Source organism: Camelina sativa, chromosome 9 (assembly GCF_000633955.1).
Source record: "Camelina sativa cultivar DH55 chromosome 9, Cs, whole genome shotgun sequence".
NCBI classification, from domain to species: domain Eukaryota; kingdom Viridiplantae; phylum Streptophyta; class Magnoliopsida; order Brassicales; family Brassicaceae; genus Camelina; species Camelina sativa.
Genome location: NC_025693.1, coordinates 3,463,196 through 3,481,319, shown reverse-complemented (window position 1 = coordinate 3,481,319; position 18,124 = coordinate 3,463,196). Strand labels below are relative to the sequence as shown.

The 18,124-nt window shown below is 42.2% G+C and overlaps 2 protein-coding genes and 1 long non-coding RNA gene across 4 annotated transcripts; 1 reads left to right on the top strand and 2 right to left on the bottom strand.

Annotated features, from left to right (window-relative positions):
• Positions 12–1,282, top strand: LOC104710357. Of its 2 annotated transcripts, XR_754993.2 has the most exons (3): positions 12–205; positions 488–534; positions 637–1,282. It is a non-coding gene; the product is annotated as an uncharacterized LOC104710357 (long non-coding RNA). The 2 variants fall into 2 exon arrangements; XR_754992.2 differs by having other exon boundaries at positions 13–534.
• Positions 1,543–4,194, bottom strand: LOC104710358 (1,8-cineole synthase 1, chloroplastic-like). Its single transcript, XM_010426936.1, has 7 exons — positions 3,897–4,194; positions 3,457–3,733; positions 2,971–3,352; positions 2,632–2,850; positions 2,362–2,500; positions 2,032–2,283; positions 1,543–1,927 (listed from the first exon to the last, which is right to left on the bottom strand). Exons 1-7 carry the CDS (start codon positions 4,104–4,106, stop codon positions 1,619–1,621), a joined length of 1,788 nt encoding a protein of 595 aa, XP_010425238.1. The 5' UTR covers positions 4,107–4,194; the 3' UTR covers positions 1,543–1,618.
• On the bottom strand, positions 13,781–14,311 carry LOC104714968. The gene has a single exon (XM_010432429.1). The coding sequence runs from the start codon at positions 14,309–14,311 to the stop codon at positions 13,781–13,783; it is 531 nt and encodes a 176-aa protein (XP_010430731.1).

The window sequence follows — 18,124 nt, the reverse complement described above, 5'->3', positions numbered from 1 at the left end:
TTTCATCTCAATAAGGAGAGGGCCATTCTGAATTATTTTTATAATTTTATGGAAGCTATGTGAGAAATGTCATTTGTGGATAGTAAGATGCTTTATTATCTCTTCTGGTCTCTCAAGGGCCTGATGTTGTTTTTCTCCAGGACATCTACCAATGCTTAGAGACAGTCCTAACATCTTTCAATGCTTAAAAGGCACACAGGAGAAGGTACAATGGTTGCTTACTGGGAGTTTTGTGATAGCAAAACAATAATTTGAATGAACCTTTTACATCCGTGTTGGCCTATTGTGTTAAATTGGATGAAATTGTGTTGCTTTAGTAGGCTTTAGAGTTTGTCCATGGTTCTTATATGTGTTAGGGCATGTGCAGATTCTTTTGTTTTTTGCCCGAAATAGTTACTTTTTTCTTTCTTATTTAGTTTCCACTTCCTTTTCTAGTGTTCTTGTGTTTATATAGTATCTGATAATTGGTATTACTGTGATTCCGGAGGTTTTGCTTGGAGGAGAGAGAGAGCTGCAAAAGAAAAACATACGAAGGTATATTAAAACAATTCTCCTTGTCGGACCTCCTTATTTTTTATCTTTTTTTTTTATCTCCTTCCAATTTGTTTCACTGATTATGACTTTTATCTATTTTAGGGTCCTTACTCTCTCCTCCTGCAAGTTTGGTAAGTATCTCGAACTTTATGGCCAATTTGAGTTGCTGTTGGTTGTTCTTTTTTGTTTATTGTGCGGGTAGAAGTCGTTACGTGTCTATTAGCACTAAAGTTTTCTTTTGGCTGCCAAGGTTTAGACTAAATAGTGCTTTAGAACTCTTCTCTCTGGAATTGCGAGTAGTTTTCGTTGCGCATATAATCTCTTGATTTTTCCCTTTAGGAACATAAAAGCTTTGTCAAAGTAGACTTTGCAAGTATATTTTTGTAGGTTTAATGATTTGTGTGGGAAGAAAACTAACATTTGTGATGTAACATGTGATATTAGTAGCGAATATATCTATTGATTAGTTTTGTTGTGTGTGGATATACTCTATGTTGATAGATGCCTCATTGTAGCCCAAAGGAGATGATATACGTTATGTATAGTAGTTGGGTTAGTAGTTGTGTCACTATGAGCCGACTTGATTTCAAAGCTTTGGTTCCTGTCACTCTGCCAGTAGTTGATTCACTCTGTAGCATATGAAAATTTGGTAAATATAAATGAATCTGTAATAGACTAATTGTAAAGACATTGAGTCAAGTTGTAAGAGAGTTTTATAACGTATGAAGAAATTATATATTTCATAGGAGATTTAACAATGTTTAAAATGTTGTTAGATTTTGATAATTCTGTCTTCTGTGCTCCATGATTTGCTTAATGTTTTATGTTGTAAGATTTTATGTATGGGAGTTTTAGAACGTATGAAGAAATTATATATTTCACTGGAGTTTAACAATGTTACAAATGTTATTTGATTTTGATGATTCTTTTTCTTCTGTGCTCCATGATTTGCTTAATGTTTGAAATTATTAGATGTTTTTGTAAAAAATAAATTTTGGTTAGTATCTGTTTGGTAATCCAGCATATCACAATATATAATAAAATTCTGATACTACAAAAGTGATTGACTTGGGGGTATGTAAAATCAATATAATGGGATTGGATTAACAATCAAGGATTGGACACGATCAACAGTCTTGGCTTTGTCGGGAGAGCCATGACCATCGCCATGTTGATACATGCATTGCGACATGCGTGCTACGTTCACTGCAGCTTGCACAAATCCTCTTGAAAGTGACGAAGAGTGACCTGCCGTTATCGTTTCGTAGTTCATCTCATCCCACGTGTCACTAATCATCTGCTGAACGTGAGCTCGTGCCTCTTCCTGTGTAGCTCCGTTTTCGTGCATGTAGCATTGTACCGATTTGAGAACGTCACCTCTAGTCAATTCATCCTACATGGTACATCATATAAACAAAACACCGTGGTTAAAATCGATATTAAAACTAACGTACGATTCAAGACAACAACTAGATGTTAGAAGCTAAGATTATTTACCGGTGAAGTTGCAAGGTCATTAGCTAGGCGGAGAACAACGGCAGAGCATCGGATGACATGTTGCCGGTGTTGGGACAAAGACTCCAGTATTTGAATTGAGATTTGGTCAGAGAAAGCACAGTAAAAGTGAATTAATATTGTTGGGGCGGATATTGAAATACGAGCATTTTGCATGTATTCCTCCAAACTTGGTTTGTACCCTCTTTTGTACCATTTTGCTTCCACTAGATATGTTTTACATAAATCTGCCCACTGGATTTAACAAAATATAGAAAATTAAAACTCTATATATGTATATATCTAATAAAAATAACTAAATGTTAAACTTACTGATTTCTTGAGAAAAGGGATGACGTCAAAATTTTTATATTTGAGGACATCACACCCAATGCCATTGGTTTCATTGTACAAGATCAGAAAACACAACCTCATGTACTCGGGAAGTTTATCAAGACGATTCACATCCCAACTGCAGTATATATAGATTTGTTTGATAATATCACTTTTGTTCGTAAAAGACATTATATATAATTTAGTGTTCTGTAATTTTTATAATATACTAAGAACGTTAAATAGAAATATACGTGGTAGAGTTCGTACCTTTCAACTATGGAAGTGAAGATTTCAAGTTCTTCAAGAGTGCCATAAACATCGTAGATGTCATCGATGGTTGTAATAAGTGCATTAACTATAGTCATGATCCGACGGACATATCCAAATTGCGGTTCGTATATTAATCCAATATTCCAAAAATAATTCTCCACTATTCTGTCTCTTATAAAGGGAAGTTGATTAGCCAAACATGTATCCTTCCACCAGCTTCATATCATTAAAGTGAGACGGTTAGAAAGAGTATGCATATATATATTTATACATATATATACGCATGTGACGTATGCAAAACCAGTTCTATATATTGCTTCTATTTATCTATGTTACCTTGAAACGTATTTGAGATCTTCTTGATAAGCAGTCTGTACGATATTGAAATCGATTTTGGCTAATTCGATCAAGACAAGATTCTTCGTGTCATGTTTCTTCACGTATGCATCTATGTACCATCTCGTTTCTAGTCTTTTCATTCTCCAATGGTACGGCATTTCTAATGCATGAATCGCCTGCTCTCGTACCTCAATGTTGTAAGTTTCATCATCGACAAATTTTCTTATTTGTTTTGTTGCAAAAGGTCTGATGACTTTATGCAATTTAGTATCGGATTTCGTGGAGAGATACGACGCTTCGTACAATGAAATGATACTTTCTATATCTTCATTCATGAACGTATTACTTTCTATTTTGTTGATGATCACATCAAATATATCTGCAATAAACAGTCTAGTTAATATATGATATTAGATACAACAAAGTTTAATTTAGAAGTTGTATTATTTTGTTTTCCACTGAATATTGAAAATACAAACTAACCTTCTGAGACATCAAAACCATGTTGTCTAAAAAGTCGGAATTCGAGTGCGGTTGCATGTAAATCTTCTTCGTTATCATACTTGGAAACATTATTTCCATGTTTAAGATGAAAATCCGTTAAAATAGTATTGATTTCTTGCTCAAAATGATACGAAATCCCAAGTTTTTGCAGTTCGTCGATGAACTCTAATAGCTCAAGACGACTCTTCGTCTCAACATCAAGCATCTTCTTCACTTTTTTCTTCAACAGATCTCTAGTTATCACTTTTTTCGCATTCTGCATATACCATATTGTAACTAACTAGTGAGTCGGTACTTCTACTACTACTAAAAGAGATAGCAGAAAGTACATAAAATGATGAATATATACATAAAATAGGTGAAACTGAAACCCTAAACATGCATGACGAAGATAGTAAATAAAATGATGAATACTTTACCACATATTTGTTATCGATTGAGAGAAGATAACGATGGTCCCATGGAGAAGGTTGATAGTTGCCGGAGCGTCGACGGATGTCAACAGAAGTAGCATCTGGCGTCGTTTTGGTCATGGACTTGCATATAAAACGGTGAGGACGTTGAAAACGAAAATTGTGGGTAGAGGCGTTTTGGTAAATAGAAGCTGAACTCATACATAAAGTAGCCATTTGGATTAAAAGTTTTTCTTAATAGAAGTTTCCCTTGGTTGAATACATTGGACAACACATGTAAGTTTATATAGACAGAGTTCCAAGGTGTAAGTATTAAAATATATAATAATAAACGGAGTATAGAAATTAAAAATCAATTTGGAACCATCAAGTAATTAGACTAAACAATCCAAACTTGATCATCCTATCTATAGCTTATTGCTTGCAGTCTACTTTAATATAAAAGATCTTTAACTTGATTCTAATTCATTAAACATCTCTTAACAAAATTTGAGGAAAATCACAGGATAGATCAATTTTCAAACTCGTGTAGGCATATTTTTGTTGTCAAGTTTTTCCTGCAAAATAAAATCTTCCGAATGACATTTTTAATTAGTTTACTCTCAATTTAAAAACTACATGTTAAATCAGTAGAATTGAATATAACCTGCAGTTTAACTTGTTGCCACTATCATAAAATTTATTAAATTATGAGAAATTGCATATAAAAATGAATTCATGATACGAGAAATCTATACAGATTTACAATTATAATTTAGAAAATCTAATGAATATGACCGTAAGAACTCATCGAAGAAGATAGATATGATTTTTAAATTATATGTTACATTTGATTATGTAAGTTTGAAATGTATTTAATGCAAATTGAAGGTAAATTTGCAATAACAAAAAAGCATTTAAAGGTTTTTTGACTTTTTCTTTTGTTGCATTGCATTAAGCCTTTTGTTTTCTTAACAAAGCAAAACTGATGGTTTTAATTTTTAGGAAAAAAAAAACTAAATATTACTATTTTTTTAAATATTTAGTAGTCCAGTACAGTACCAATTGGTTGGGCTTTTTTTGTTTGTGTCCAATCTTTCATTTCATTAAGATAAGTTGTATTTGACCCAAAAACAAGAACATAAGTTTGGTAAGAAAAAGACTTGAGATGTTTACAGAAAGGACGTGAGGTGCCTAATTTACAGTACAAAGGTTACACAATTTCAAATTTCAAATAATAATTGTCCATAGTTTTGTGTGGTTAACAAGATGTTGAATTTTGTGTGGCCAATTCATCTATATCAACGAACACTCACTCACTCATGTATTACGTCATAGCTAGCCATATTGAAATCGATATGTATATATGTACACACACAAACATATTTGTATGTACATATGTTTAAGAAAAATTACCTCAAATGTCATTAACAAAGACTATGATAATTCATCTAAGTTTTGTTTACTACTTAACTACAAATGATAGAGCTAGTTTCTATTTTATTCAACTAAACATCTTGCATCATTTGTGTCAAAATGACAAATCTCATGTTATTTTTAAATCCAGTGTTTTTGATTATAGTATTTGTAAATATCTTTTAAAATTCATAACTCTCGACAGTTCCAAAAAGATTATCTGGTTGCACAAAGCCCGAATCCTTTGGATTCCATGAGCATGGGATACAAAAATGCAACACTGATGGAACTTGGAAAAGAGTCTTGAGTAAATAGTGGAATGAGTTGGGTTCTAAGAAACATGTTTCGGCTTTCATGACTGAACCAGCAAATGTTATTTAGTAATGAAAGTTTGCTTGTTGTTGATGTCCAAATCGGTCACAATTAGTGTGTTTAGTTCAGTCAAAAGAGGGTCGAAGTTCTCTTCAATTTTATTGGTGCGAGGCACAAAAGACGGGTTACAACATGACTTAAACGAATTACAAGAATGGACGAGGTTGATCGGACGAACTGTTATCTCGTCGATTCTTCGGGCTGCTGACTCTGAAACCGTTGACTTTTGCTTGGACGAGCTGGGGCTCTAATACTTGCTGTACAACTTCTTTTGCCTTTTTCCACGATCCCTTTTCACAAGGCCGTACGCCTGTATTTATGGGGAATCGTGTCGGTTCGTCTATGTAAAAGACCATAATACCCCTCCTTTTTTTGGAGGTTTATTATGGCTTTTCCTGGGCCAGGCCTTTTGTTTGAGTTGGAGATCTACCCCCAACAGTAGCCCCCCCCCCCTTTCGCCTTTAGTTCGTAGTCTTTAGGCGGAGAACGGTTGTGAGAAGATGAGGGGTCGCTCCTCAATTGTTGAAGCAACGAATCAAACAAGGACTTAAAAAACGAAAGGTCGCGCGTGAGAAAACAAGTTTCGATGTTTAGGGTCGAATCACCGTGTGCGGTGCTTTGGCGCGCGTGAAGTCCGGAAGTTGTATCGTCACAGAACGCGTGCTGTAATGATTGCGTTTCTAGATCCTTCTTTTCTCTCCTATAAATACCACCCCCTTTCCTCTCATTATCTCTTTATCAAGTTATGGTGCTTCTCATCGTTCAGGTACTCTCCTCTACTATTATCTCGTCGTTTATTGTGCTTGCTAGCCTTTTTCGCATTTTTTGTTATGAACTCTCGATCTATATCCTCCGACCCTTCCGCCGAGAGTCATCTTCGGCAAGTCACTTCCGGATCCGAGGGTTCGATTAGGTCTGCTCGTCGTATGGCTCGTTCTCGGAATTCTTCTGACTCGTCGACGGCGGGTACTGACGTCGCTTTATATGAAGAAGCCCAACGTCGCTTTTTTTCTGAGAAGGCCATTTCCAGTTCGTCGGGGCTTCCCTGTAGGATCCCCTCGTTAATCGACGAGTCTTTATCCGACGACCCATCTTCCTCTGACACAAGTGACGTCCCATTGCCAACTGTGAATATATTCTCTCATATGCGTCAATCGACGTTAAAGAAAGACGATGCTGATGCAGCGGTTTGTATCGGGAAGTTGGCCGTTGAACCTGACATTTTGATCCCGAGTCCAGCTCAACGTCCCTGGGACGCCCCTCCGGGATTTATATGTCTTTCGGAAAAATACTTTACCAAATGTGGGCTCACGTTTCCTCTCCCCTCCTTTTTAATGACGTATTTCGCTCGACGTAATGCGGCCATTTCTCAATTTGCCCCGGCAACCTTTCGAAACGCCATCGGTCTTTCGATCATGGCCGAAGCCGCAAACGTCAAGCTTACTTGCGATCATTTGGAGGAGCTGACGTGTCTGAACCCGTCGAATTGAATAAAGACTCCGGGGCTATATTACGTGGCTTCATCAAAGAAGATGACTCTCGTCGAAGGCGCCAAAGGGAAAACATATAACTGGAAAGGCTCGTATTTTTTTCTAAGAGTTGTCCCGGGGGTTCTTGAGGATCCGTCTATTCCTTGGTTTTCTGGGTGGAACCCTTCACCCGGTAGCCGACCGTTCTTGCTTGATTACTTCTGTATTTTGCTTATATATTTGGTTTCGCTAACTTTACTTTTTTTTTTGGGTAGTTGTTATACCAAGGTGCTTGCTCCCGTATCCTTCCTCTTTCCAAGCTGAAATCGACGCGATCAAGGTCTTCTGTCCTTACGTTTGGCCGGGCACCGAATCACAGAAAGGTCGTCCGAAAAAGGCACCAGGTCCCCGGAAAAAGAAAGGTAATCTTTATGATTGATCCTATTTTGTTGTTTTTCGAGTTGAAATTAATTTCGTCGTCCTTTATTTTAGCCGAAACGATTGGTAAGTTGAATTTGAGTGTTCCCAACGCATCTGCTCGTTACCGTCGGGCATCGGACCCGTCTTCCATTCCTCGTCCGACTCCCCAACTAGATGCTCGTCGTGCTATCTCGTCCTCTGATGCTGGTTTGGCTAAGAAGGTCCCTTCTCGGTCACGTCAGTCACCTGACCCTCCGCCGAAACAGCATTCCTAGCCCCTTCCTTCAACTCGCCGCCCTGAATCCGCTGAGGCGTTTCCAAGGAAGAGGGCGGGCGAATCGTCCGGCCGTGATATTGAGGGTGCAAGAGGTCATCAAAAGAGGATAGACGATGCTGGCCAGGGGCGACCTGATCCGTCGAAGAAACAGAAAACGTCGGACTTTGGCTGGAGTTTCTCTCACACTGCCGAGGCTCGTCCCTTCCCAGACGACTCCCCTGCTTGCTCCGAACTTTTTCGGAAGATTCACTTCGGGTCTGGTCGCTTACTTCCTGTTGAAAAGACGAGGGAAGCGCATGCAATTGCAGACGTGGCTCAAGCTTCCTTTGAGGTTTGTTCTTTCAGCCGACTTGGTTTTGAGCCCGTTTCTCTTTTCCCTTCGTCCTTATCCCCCTTTTTTTTTGAAACAGCTTATTGCCCGAATCAACCGCCTAACCTCGCGCTACGAGCGTCGCATTCGTGACCTGGAGGGCGATCGATCAGGAGCGTCAACCTTTTCGGAGAGGATTGAACGCCTCGAGGCCCAGCTAGGGGAAGCTGTTCGATCCAATCAGAGGTTCAGTGATGAGGCATCGAAATTTGAGAGCCAACGGTGCAAGTGGGTTGCGGAGTGGGATGATCTTAAGGCGAAGCTTGAGGCGTCGGATGCCGCCTTTAATAGGATGCAGCTTACCCTAAACTCGGAGACGAAGAGGCTCAAAGATTGGCGGGAGGATTTTTTGGGTATCATGAAAGAATTAAGGCTTTTCATGAAATGGCCGTGCGTGTGCAGAAGTTGCTAGCCAAACATAAGGGGTATGCCAAGGCGGTCAAAGCGTCGATGGGGAAATTTCTCGAGTACAACCAAACCGTTGGGAATGTCCAAATGCTCGAGATGCTCATCGACGAGGGTCAAATTGCTGTGCTTGAGGAGGGCTTGAAGGACAAGGTCGTCGTCGTGATGAACCAGCTGAAGAGTGAAGTTGAAGATCTTGATCTTCTGGACATTACCGAGGCTGATTTCGACGTGTCTAGGGTTTTTGCCGAGCCTCTTCCTCCGGTTCCGGCCTGGGTCGCTTCTCCTATCAGTGGTGATGCTGAGGGTGATAACGGCGAAAGGGAAGAAGGTGGGTCTGAGAGCGGGGAGCTTGAAGGGGACGGAGCTGAAGAACAGAACGAACAGGGGCAGGGCGACGACCGTCCCACGGATGGTACCGAAGAGCAAATTGTTGATCATCCTACTGATGAACTACCCCGTCCTTTGACCCCTGGTCATGAATCTCCGACTGCTGGCTTGGCGTCGTAATTGTTCTATCATCTTAGTTGCCGTGTTGAGGGGTCAGCTCCCTTGTATTATCCTATTTTCTGTCGTGTTGGCGTCGGCTCCCTTGTACTCTTTGCGCACCGTGTTTTGGGGTCGGCTCCATGCAAACTCTACTTCTTTTCCCTGGGCATTTATTTTTGGAATCTCATTTAATGCATTTATTTTTGAAACGTCATTTATTGGTCAAAAGGCTTATCTTCCTCTTTTTTGAAACTTGTGTCTGTTGGAACTTGTGCCTTTTGCTCTTATAAATAGCCTTGCACGTTTTATTATTGTTCTCTTGGTGAGGTTTGTTGTTTTGTAGGGAGGAGGGGTTGTTCCGACGCCGGTGATTTCAAGGTTGGTGTGATCGCGAAGAGCTTGGGACGACTTGCCATGGGACCTGATACGTCGATTTACGCGGAGCTCAACTACTATCATGCACGTGTTCGGCGACTGAGGGCCTACATTATCACAATTCGTCGTTCATTCGAACGTTACTTCTCCTTCTGCCTCGTCGATGGTCTAGTAGAGTGCCTCGAGGTTTTGATCGACGAAGGGCTCGTTGTCCCGAGGCGGCGGTGGGACGAATTGGTGGAAGAGCGCGCTCGTTCGAAGGATCATTCGTAGAAATAACAATACCCGACCTTGAACCGGGCGACCTGGATATCATCGGTCGAAGGCCGTTTGAGGGCCATGAGGATATTGAGGCTTGTAAGACTCGTATCGACGTGCTACGACGCTACATTACGCAGTTGGAAAGCTTGAAGCATTACTTCTGCGAGAGCAACCGTGCTGAAAAGATTTGCACGTATCTCGAGGAGATGGTTGCGGAAGGCGCGAGCGCTCCAATGAACGTTCTGAAGGATTTGAAGGAGTCGTGCCATCATTGGCAGACTATGATCGGCGGATTGGAATTTGACGAGTCATCCAACGCCGACCTAGGCTTTGAGTGATTAGATTGCTTGGTACTTGTTCGTCAGAAACAGCTTTGAACGATCCTGTTGTCGTTTTTTGTATTGGGGTCGACCCCTGTATTGTTGTCACTTTTGTTTTTAATAAAGTCGGATTTCTATCCTAAACTTTAAATAATGACTACTCGGCTGATTTTGTTAGAGGGGTGCGACTTGTTATGGTCGACATATCCCTCTTCCCCCTTTTTTTTTTTTTGGCGAGTTAAGACTCGGCTTTAACTAGGTGCGACTTTTGGATAGTCGGATTACCCTTTTGTGCGAGTTGCGACTCGGCTTAATATAACCAGGTGCGACCGATAGTCGGCTTACCCTTTTGTGCGAGTTGCGACTCGGCTTAATATAACCAGGTGCGACCGATAGTCGGCTTACCCTTTTGTGCGAGTTGCGACTCGGCTTAAAATAATACGTCGTAACGTCGATTCATTACCGGGCCAGGATAATAACTAAAATATCTTGCAAACAACGACTCATTCTTATGAGGAAGAAATTTTTATTATTGGCAGCTGTGTCCCGAAAAACGGGACTGCCTACGTACCCCCCAATCAGGAGGGATCAAGCCGCTCGTAGTTCACATTACACGCTTATTCAAATTATAGAAAGAACCGGCTGGATATAGCCGAGTTCGATTAGTCTTCCATTTTTTTTTTCTTTTAGTAGTAGTAACGCTTGAGATGCATCGAATTCCAAGACCTCTGCACTGGTTCGCCGCCCATTGTTAAGAGTTCGTATACGCCAGGATGGATGACTTTGGATACTAGATATGGGCCTTCCCAATTGGCTCCCATTTTTCCGGCATCTGGCTCGACCGTATTTTCAAAGACCTTAAGGAGGACGAGATCCCCTTCGTCGAAATGCCGATTGTGGACTTTCTTATTGTAGTACTTGGCTGCGGCGAGCTGATAGTTCTGGATTCGTAGGAGTGCCTTGTCTCGTTCTTCCTCCAACTCGTCGAGTCGATCCGTTAGCATCTGGCTGTTGAGCGCGGTGTTTTGGACGAGCATCGTTCGTCTGAGGCTCGAACTGCCGACCTCAGCTGGTGCCATTGCTGCCATCCCGTAGGCTAAGGAGAACGGGGTTTGGTTAGTGGTCGTCCTTGGGGTTGTTTGGTAAGACCAAAGTACTCCGTCAAGTTCGTCGGCCCTGACACCCTTCTTGGCGTCCAATCTTTTCTTCAGGCCATCGAGTATGGTCTTGTTGGTAGCTTCGGCCTGGCCGTTTCCTTGTGGATACCTTGGCGTCGATTTTCTTAATTTGATTCGCCATCTCGCACAAAAATTTTCAAATTGCAAGGAGATGAACTGCGATCCGTTGTCAGTGATTATTTCGTATGGAAGACCGTGGCGACAAATTATATATTTCCAGACGAAGAGTTGGAAGTCCCTGGCTTTGATGACGCGCTCGGTATCGTCGCCGTGTATGCAAAGCAACAGGGCTCCTGACGCCGTCCATCGAAGTAAATAATCTTTCATCAGGGTATATCGGGCGGCCTTGGTCTTCAATCTTCGTCTAGCCCATTTGTCTGTTGGCACGTCGCCATCAGCGAGATATGCACGGATTTCGACTCGCCAATCCGTCGCGTCAGTGTCTGATGGAGGTTCGCATGCTCGGCGTGACCTCATCGTTCGATAAGTGGTCCGGATTTCATTGGGCTGGTGGAGAGCGAGGCATGTCTCGGCGTGTGTTTCACCTATGCTCGGCGTATCAATGCTTTCTATCGGGATGATTCGTCGAAGATCGGGATCCGATGTCGAGGCGAGTGCTGCCAAAGAATCGGCCGGTGCGTTATCTCCTCTGGGGATTTTGATGAGCTCGAATTCGTCAAAGCGTTTGGACAAAATCCTAACGACGTCGAGGTAGGCGGCCATGGGTTCACTTTTGGTATCGTATTCGCCGCTGAACTGGTTAGCGACGAGCTGAGAGTCGCAAAAAGCTCGTATCCGCTTGATCTGCATTCCGTTGGCGAGCCTAAGCCCGGCGATGAGCGCTTCATACTCGGCGATGTTGTTGGTTGCTTGGAATCGGAGACGGAAGGACTGTTCCAAATTTTTCCTGGTCGGCGAAGTTAATCGAATCCCTATCCCCGACCCAAGATGAGAGGATGCTCCGTCCACATGCAGGGTCCATCGGTCGTCGGACGGATCAGTGGGTGTTGGTTCGGCTTCTCCAAACGGCAGTTCGATCAAAAAGTCGGCGAGCACTTGGGACTTAGCAGCCGGACGAGTTCGATACTCGATGTCGTACTCGCTAAGTTTGATTGCCCACTTTGTCAGCCGACCGGACTGGTTCGGGCTGTGCAGTATAGATCGTAAAGGTTGATTGGATAGGGCAGCGATAGTGTGTGACTGGAAGTACGGTCGGAGCTTTCTTGCGGATGTGACGACTGCCAGGGCAACCTTCTTGACTGTTAGGTAGCGAGTCTCAACGTCGTCGAGTGATTTGCTTATGTAAAAGATGGGTCATTGCTCTCCTCGATCATCTTTAACGAGTACACCACTGACGGCCGATTCTGAGACCGCGATATAAAGAAATAAGATTTCGCCGAGTTCTGGTTTTGCTAAGATCTGTAGAGTCGATAAATAGTTCTTTAACTCGTTGATTGCGCTGTGACAGGCTTCGGTCCATTCGAACTTGCCCTTGGTTTTGAGAAGCTGGTAGAATGGTAGACACTTGTCGGTTGATCTGGATATAAAACGGTTCAAAGCAGCGATCCGTCTAGTTAACCGTTGCACTTCTCTGGCATTTTTTGGCAATGGTAGATCGATGATCGCTTTTATTTGCTTTGGGTTTGCCTCAATGCCTCGCCTGGTCACCAGATACCCAAGGAATTCGCCGGACTTAACTGCAGACGTGCATTTGGCCGGGTTCAGTTTCATCCCATATTTGTTTAGGGTGTCGAAGCACTGTCGCAGATGAGTGATATGATCCTTTGCATGTTGTGATTTGACGAGCATGTCGTCGATATAGACTTCCATAGTCCGGCCGAGTTGCTCGACAAACATCTTATTGAGTAGCCGCTGATACGTCGCTCCTGCATTTTTCAGGCCGAAGGGCATAACCTTATAACAGTAGGTCCCTCTATCTGTGATAAACGATGTCTTTTCCTGGTTGTCCTTGTGCATTAGAATCTGGTTGTAACCAGAGAAGGCGTCCATAAAAGTTAACAGCTCGTTGCCTGCGGTTGCTTTGAAGAGTTGATCAATCCTTGGCAACGGGAAACTATCCTTCGGGCAGGCCTTGTTAAGATTGGTAAAATCTACGCAAACTCGCCACTTTCCGTTCTTCTTTTGGACGACCACCGGGTTAGGTAACCACTCAGGATATTTTACTTCCACGATTGACCCGGCGCCAAGGAGTTTATCAACTTCATCGTTCACTGCTTGTGATCGCTCGGGACCTAACTTGCGCCGCTTCTAATTGATCGGCTTATGTGTTGGGTCGGCATTGAGTTCATGGGTCGTGACGCTTGGATCAATCCCTTTCATATCAGTTACACTCCATGCAAACGTCGAGATGTTGGTTTTGAGGAAGAGTATCAGCTCGTCTCGCATGGCGGAAGTTATCTCTGTGCCGATATTCACGCATCGTTTCTTATCATTCTCGTCGAGGCTCACTTCTTCAACCGCGGCAATGCCTTGTTGGACAGGGGTCGGCTATCCGTCTGTCGGCGACGTGCTATCGTCACCGACCCGATGCTTTGATTGCTATAATTTCTTTCCGGTGCGAATCTTATGCTCAATTAAGAAGCAGTCCCTTGCGGTTTGCTGGTTGTCACACAGCGTGTATATTCCTTTTGAAGTTGGGAACTTAACACACTGATGATACGTTGACGGGACGGCTTTCATCTTGTGGAGCCACGGGGTTCCAAGGATGACATTATAGATCGTAGGTTTGTCGATAACCGCGAACCGGAAGTATCTGGCTATCCCTCCAACAAAGATTGGTAGAGTGATGGTGCCGATTGACATAAGGTGATCCCCGTCGAAGCCCGTTAGAGAGTGACATTCTGGCACGATGTCGTTTTCGCCAACTTCCATTTTTGCCAAGACGTCTCTAAAGATGACGTTGACCAAGCTTCCGGTATCGATCAATATTCTTGTCACTTTGCTTTCGCCAATCAAGAGTTTGACGACCAGCGGATCATTGTGCGGCAAATCCAAACCTTCTAGGTCTCTTCCATCGAAAGAAATTGTCATGCTTTCAGCCTCGAACCTTGACGGCCAGGATTTTTTCATTTCTGCCTTCTTGGTATAATCCCTGATTGCCCTGACCGAATCATTTCATCCAGCTAGTCCGCCCATTATCATGTTGATTCGTCTTATCGTCGGAGGACGTTGGTCGGGCTTGCGATCTGTATGTGGTCGTTTTTCATGACTGCTGTCTTCTCTTTGGTCGGCTAGTAGATTTTGAATTTCCATCTCGTCTTCGCTTTGGTCGGCAAGTGTCTTAGAGTCTTTGACGAATTTTCGAGCGATATTTTCAGCGCGCTTGGCATCACCTCGTCCAGACGGACTGTCTTGCTTCTGTCGGGTTCGACAACCATTGTTCCTTTCTTGTATCGCGCCATCAAGATCTTCTGAAGATAATGGCATTCTTCAGTTGTATGGGTAGTGTTTTGATGGTAGTCGCAATACGGGGTTGCACTATTCTCGCTTCCTTCTTTCCGGATGTACTTATTTTCGCCGATTGCGAAAGTTCGACGAGTTCGATCTTGGTTACTGGTGAAATGTTGTCGTGGCTCGACGTGCTCGACTTTTGGGGGCGCGGCTACGGGATGTTTGGTTATCGGACCGGCCTCCGAGGAGTGTTTCTTGGCGTTGATAGCTTTCTCCTCCTCGAGCCCAATGTGTTTTGCAGCTCGGAGTAATGCATCGGCTACGGTCTCTATGTGCATTAAAGATAGTTCTTCCTTGAATCGTGACTCATACCAAAGCGCGTTTCGAAGTGCGACGATAGCGGCAGCGTCTGGAATGGAAATGTTGACGTATATTTCTTTAAATTGTCCGATAAAGGATCGAAGCGACTCTTCCTTATACTGAGTTAGGGCATACAAATCGGCGTGGGAATTCTTTCCCTCAATCAGAACAGAGAATTGCTTCAAAAACTCACTTATTAGCTCCTTGATACTGTTAATTGATCCGGATGGGAGTCTCAAGAACCAGCTCAAGGCGGTTCCCGTTAGATGCTCGGCGAAGACTTGACAAGCTCCAGCGTCGTACTCTGTCGGGCTGAATTGTAGAGGGCCGAGGGCTACGCCGAAGGTGAGTAAGAAATCTCGTGGGTCCACCGTTCCGTCGTAGTGACCCAACCTTGGCTTGACTGCCCGCTTAACTGTTGTTGCGGCGAGTCTTCGAGAGAATGGGGTTCGCTGCGTCGCTTTGAGCATAAGTCCGAACTCGGGTGCCTTGTCCGTCGCTTTGTGGAACATTCCTGTCATTTCTTTCATTTGTTCTTTAATCTCTTTTATCTCGTCATCCTTCGTTCGATCCGTCACTTCATCATTTTGCTCATTGAGGCGTGGGGTTGGGTTGCGCTCTAATCCCCTGGTTTGCGCATACGACCCTGGCATTGTTCTTGCCGAGAGAAAGTTCATTGGGTTGTGTCGGATATTGTGGAGATGATTAATTTCGTCTTGCGAGTTAACCTGTGCTGCAGTGAGTGCATCCAGCCGGCTGTTAGTTCGCTCTTCTTGCTGGTCAAGACGCGTTAAAATTCCGCGGAAAAGCTCATCTATACTGGAGACGGGCTGGTTGTTGAGCAGGGTGAGTTGTGTTGGAGCCTGCGTTGGCTCTGCGGTCGTTGGGGTTGTCAAGTTCGTAGCTATGACGAAAGTCTCTGGACTTTCCACAGTTACGACCTTTCTCGGAGCATCCGGCGTGGGGAGAACTGTCTGCTCCACTTGGTCCATTGCCGGAGTCGTCGTTCCCCCCGACGAACTGGCTTTTTTTCCTTTTTCCTTGTCAGTTGTTGTCATCTCGTCTAGTCGGTGTAGGTCCGTTCTCCAATTCTTCAGAGAAGCTCGACTTGGCTCCCCCTACCTGGCGCGCCAAATTGTTGATATCCAAATCGGTCACAATTAGTGTGTTTAGTTCGGTCAAAGGAGGGTCAAAGTTCTTTTCAATTTTATTGGTACCGAGGCACAAAAGACGGGTTACAACACGACTTAAACGAATTACAAGAATGGACGAGGTTGATCGGACGAACTGTTATCTAGTCGATTCTTCGGGCTGCTGACTCTGAAACCGTTGACTTTTGCTTGGACGAGCTGGGGCTCTAATACTTGCTGTACAACTTCTTTTGCCTTTTTTCCACGATCCCTTTTCACAAGGCCGTACGCCTGTATTTATAGGGAATCGTGGCGGTTCGTCTATGTAAAAGACCATAATACCCCTCCTTTCTTTGGAAGTTTATTATGGGCTTTTCCTGGGCCAGGCCTTTTGTTTGGGTTGGGGATCTACCCCCAACACTTGTTAAGTTAAAAGAATTGGTGATTCAGAAAAAAAAAGAATTCAAATCCATTGATATTAAAATCATTTAGTCATTGCTTTCTAACTGACATCAAGATGTTTTGAAGATATTTATTAGTTAAAGATACAAATATCTAAATTCCATATTTTAAGAGATAAAAGATAGTTTCAATACCAAATCATATTTATTTATTTATTCTCATCAAACCATTGAAAAATAATTAAAACTATTCAAAATATTTTGTTGAATTCACCTAGAGGTGAGAAAAATAATTAAACGGACCCAAATCGAACTGCAATATATTAATCTGAAGTCTGAACTGAATCGAAATTAATAATAGTATGAACTGTAGAAAACTTTTTATGCCAAAGTACCTAAGGCGAATAATTAATTTTTGAAACTGAAATTAATGAAAAATTATTATTATATATATATTTATTACTAAATATATAGAAAAACTACATACATATATATATATATATATTGACTTAACATTTATGTATCACTTTTATTTCTATTGTAAATTTTTGTCTAAACTCAAACGAAACACAAATTTAAGATATTTGTTTTTTTTTTTTTTAAAAATCATGCCAAATTAGCAAAAAACAAAAACGAATACATAAATTATTAACGGATTTAGAAGCCATTTCCTTAATGCGAGGGACTGGTCGAAACGACGGCTAATTAACGTCAAATACGTCACAGGTAGAAGGCTCGTTAAAGCCCTTTCTAGTGTGATTCGATTAGTCTCCAACGTAACACTACGATGATTCTAGTAACTTCTGTAAATGCGGGTGAGGTAATAATAAAATGCAGAAAGTAAATAATACAAGAGCTTTGTTAACAAGATTCGGTTTTTCCTACTCTCCAGGACCATGTCCAGATTTTGATTTCACTAGAACAAGAAATCAAATATAACCTATCCGCAAACGCGTAAATCAAGCACAATCCTCTTAATTCACCGCTCCGTTATCCTATAACATGAAATCTTAAGGATAATTCTCTACCCTTAACTAAACTCACACCAAGCCTAGATTTAAACCAAGATAAACTAACTTTGGGCTAAACTCCCCCTGAGCCTAGACTTCAGATCTCCAACTCTCTGGAGCAACCTTCACACAAACGCCACACCAATGAACAAAGAAGCTTGATCATAAAAGCACCAAACCGCGAAACTAAGCCGCACACAATGAGAAAGCTCTCTAGGGTATTTATCTTTATGCTTAGCTCTCTTACCTCTCTAGGACGTGCCCAACACCTCCCTATATATCCATCAAGACTTCCTAATCACCATAGGAGAAGATTTTCAAATTCCATAAGAAAAGGCCTTTTTCCTTTTTGCTATTTTTCTTTTCCTTGTAAAATTCCAATTTAATCAACCAAAGAAATAGTAGTTTTCCTTTTCAATTTATCTTCAAACCGTCATTCAATATTGCCTTTTCAAACCTTCTAGAAACTTCTCAGTCACATAAAACAATAACAATTCTGTATCACTTCTTGTATCACACAGACAATACTTTAGAAAGACCAATACATCTTCATTCTCTCCCTTTTTGACTATGCTTGTGAACTCATCAGTT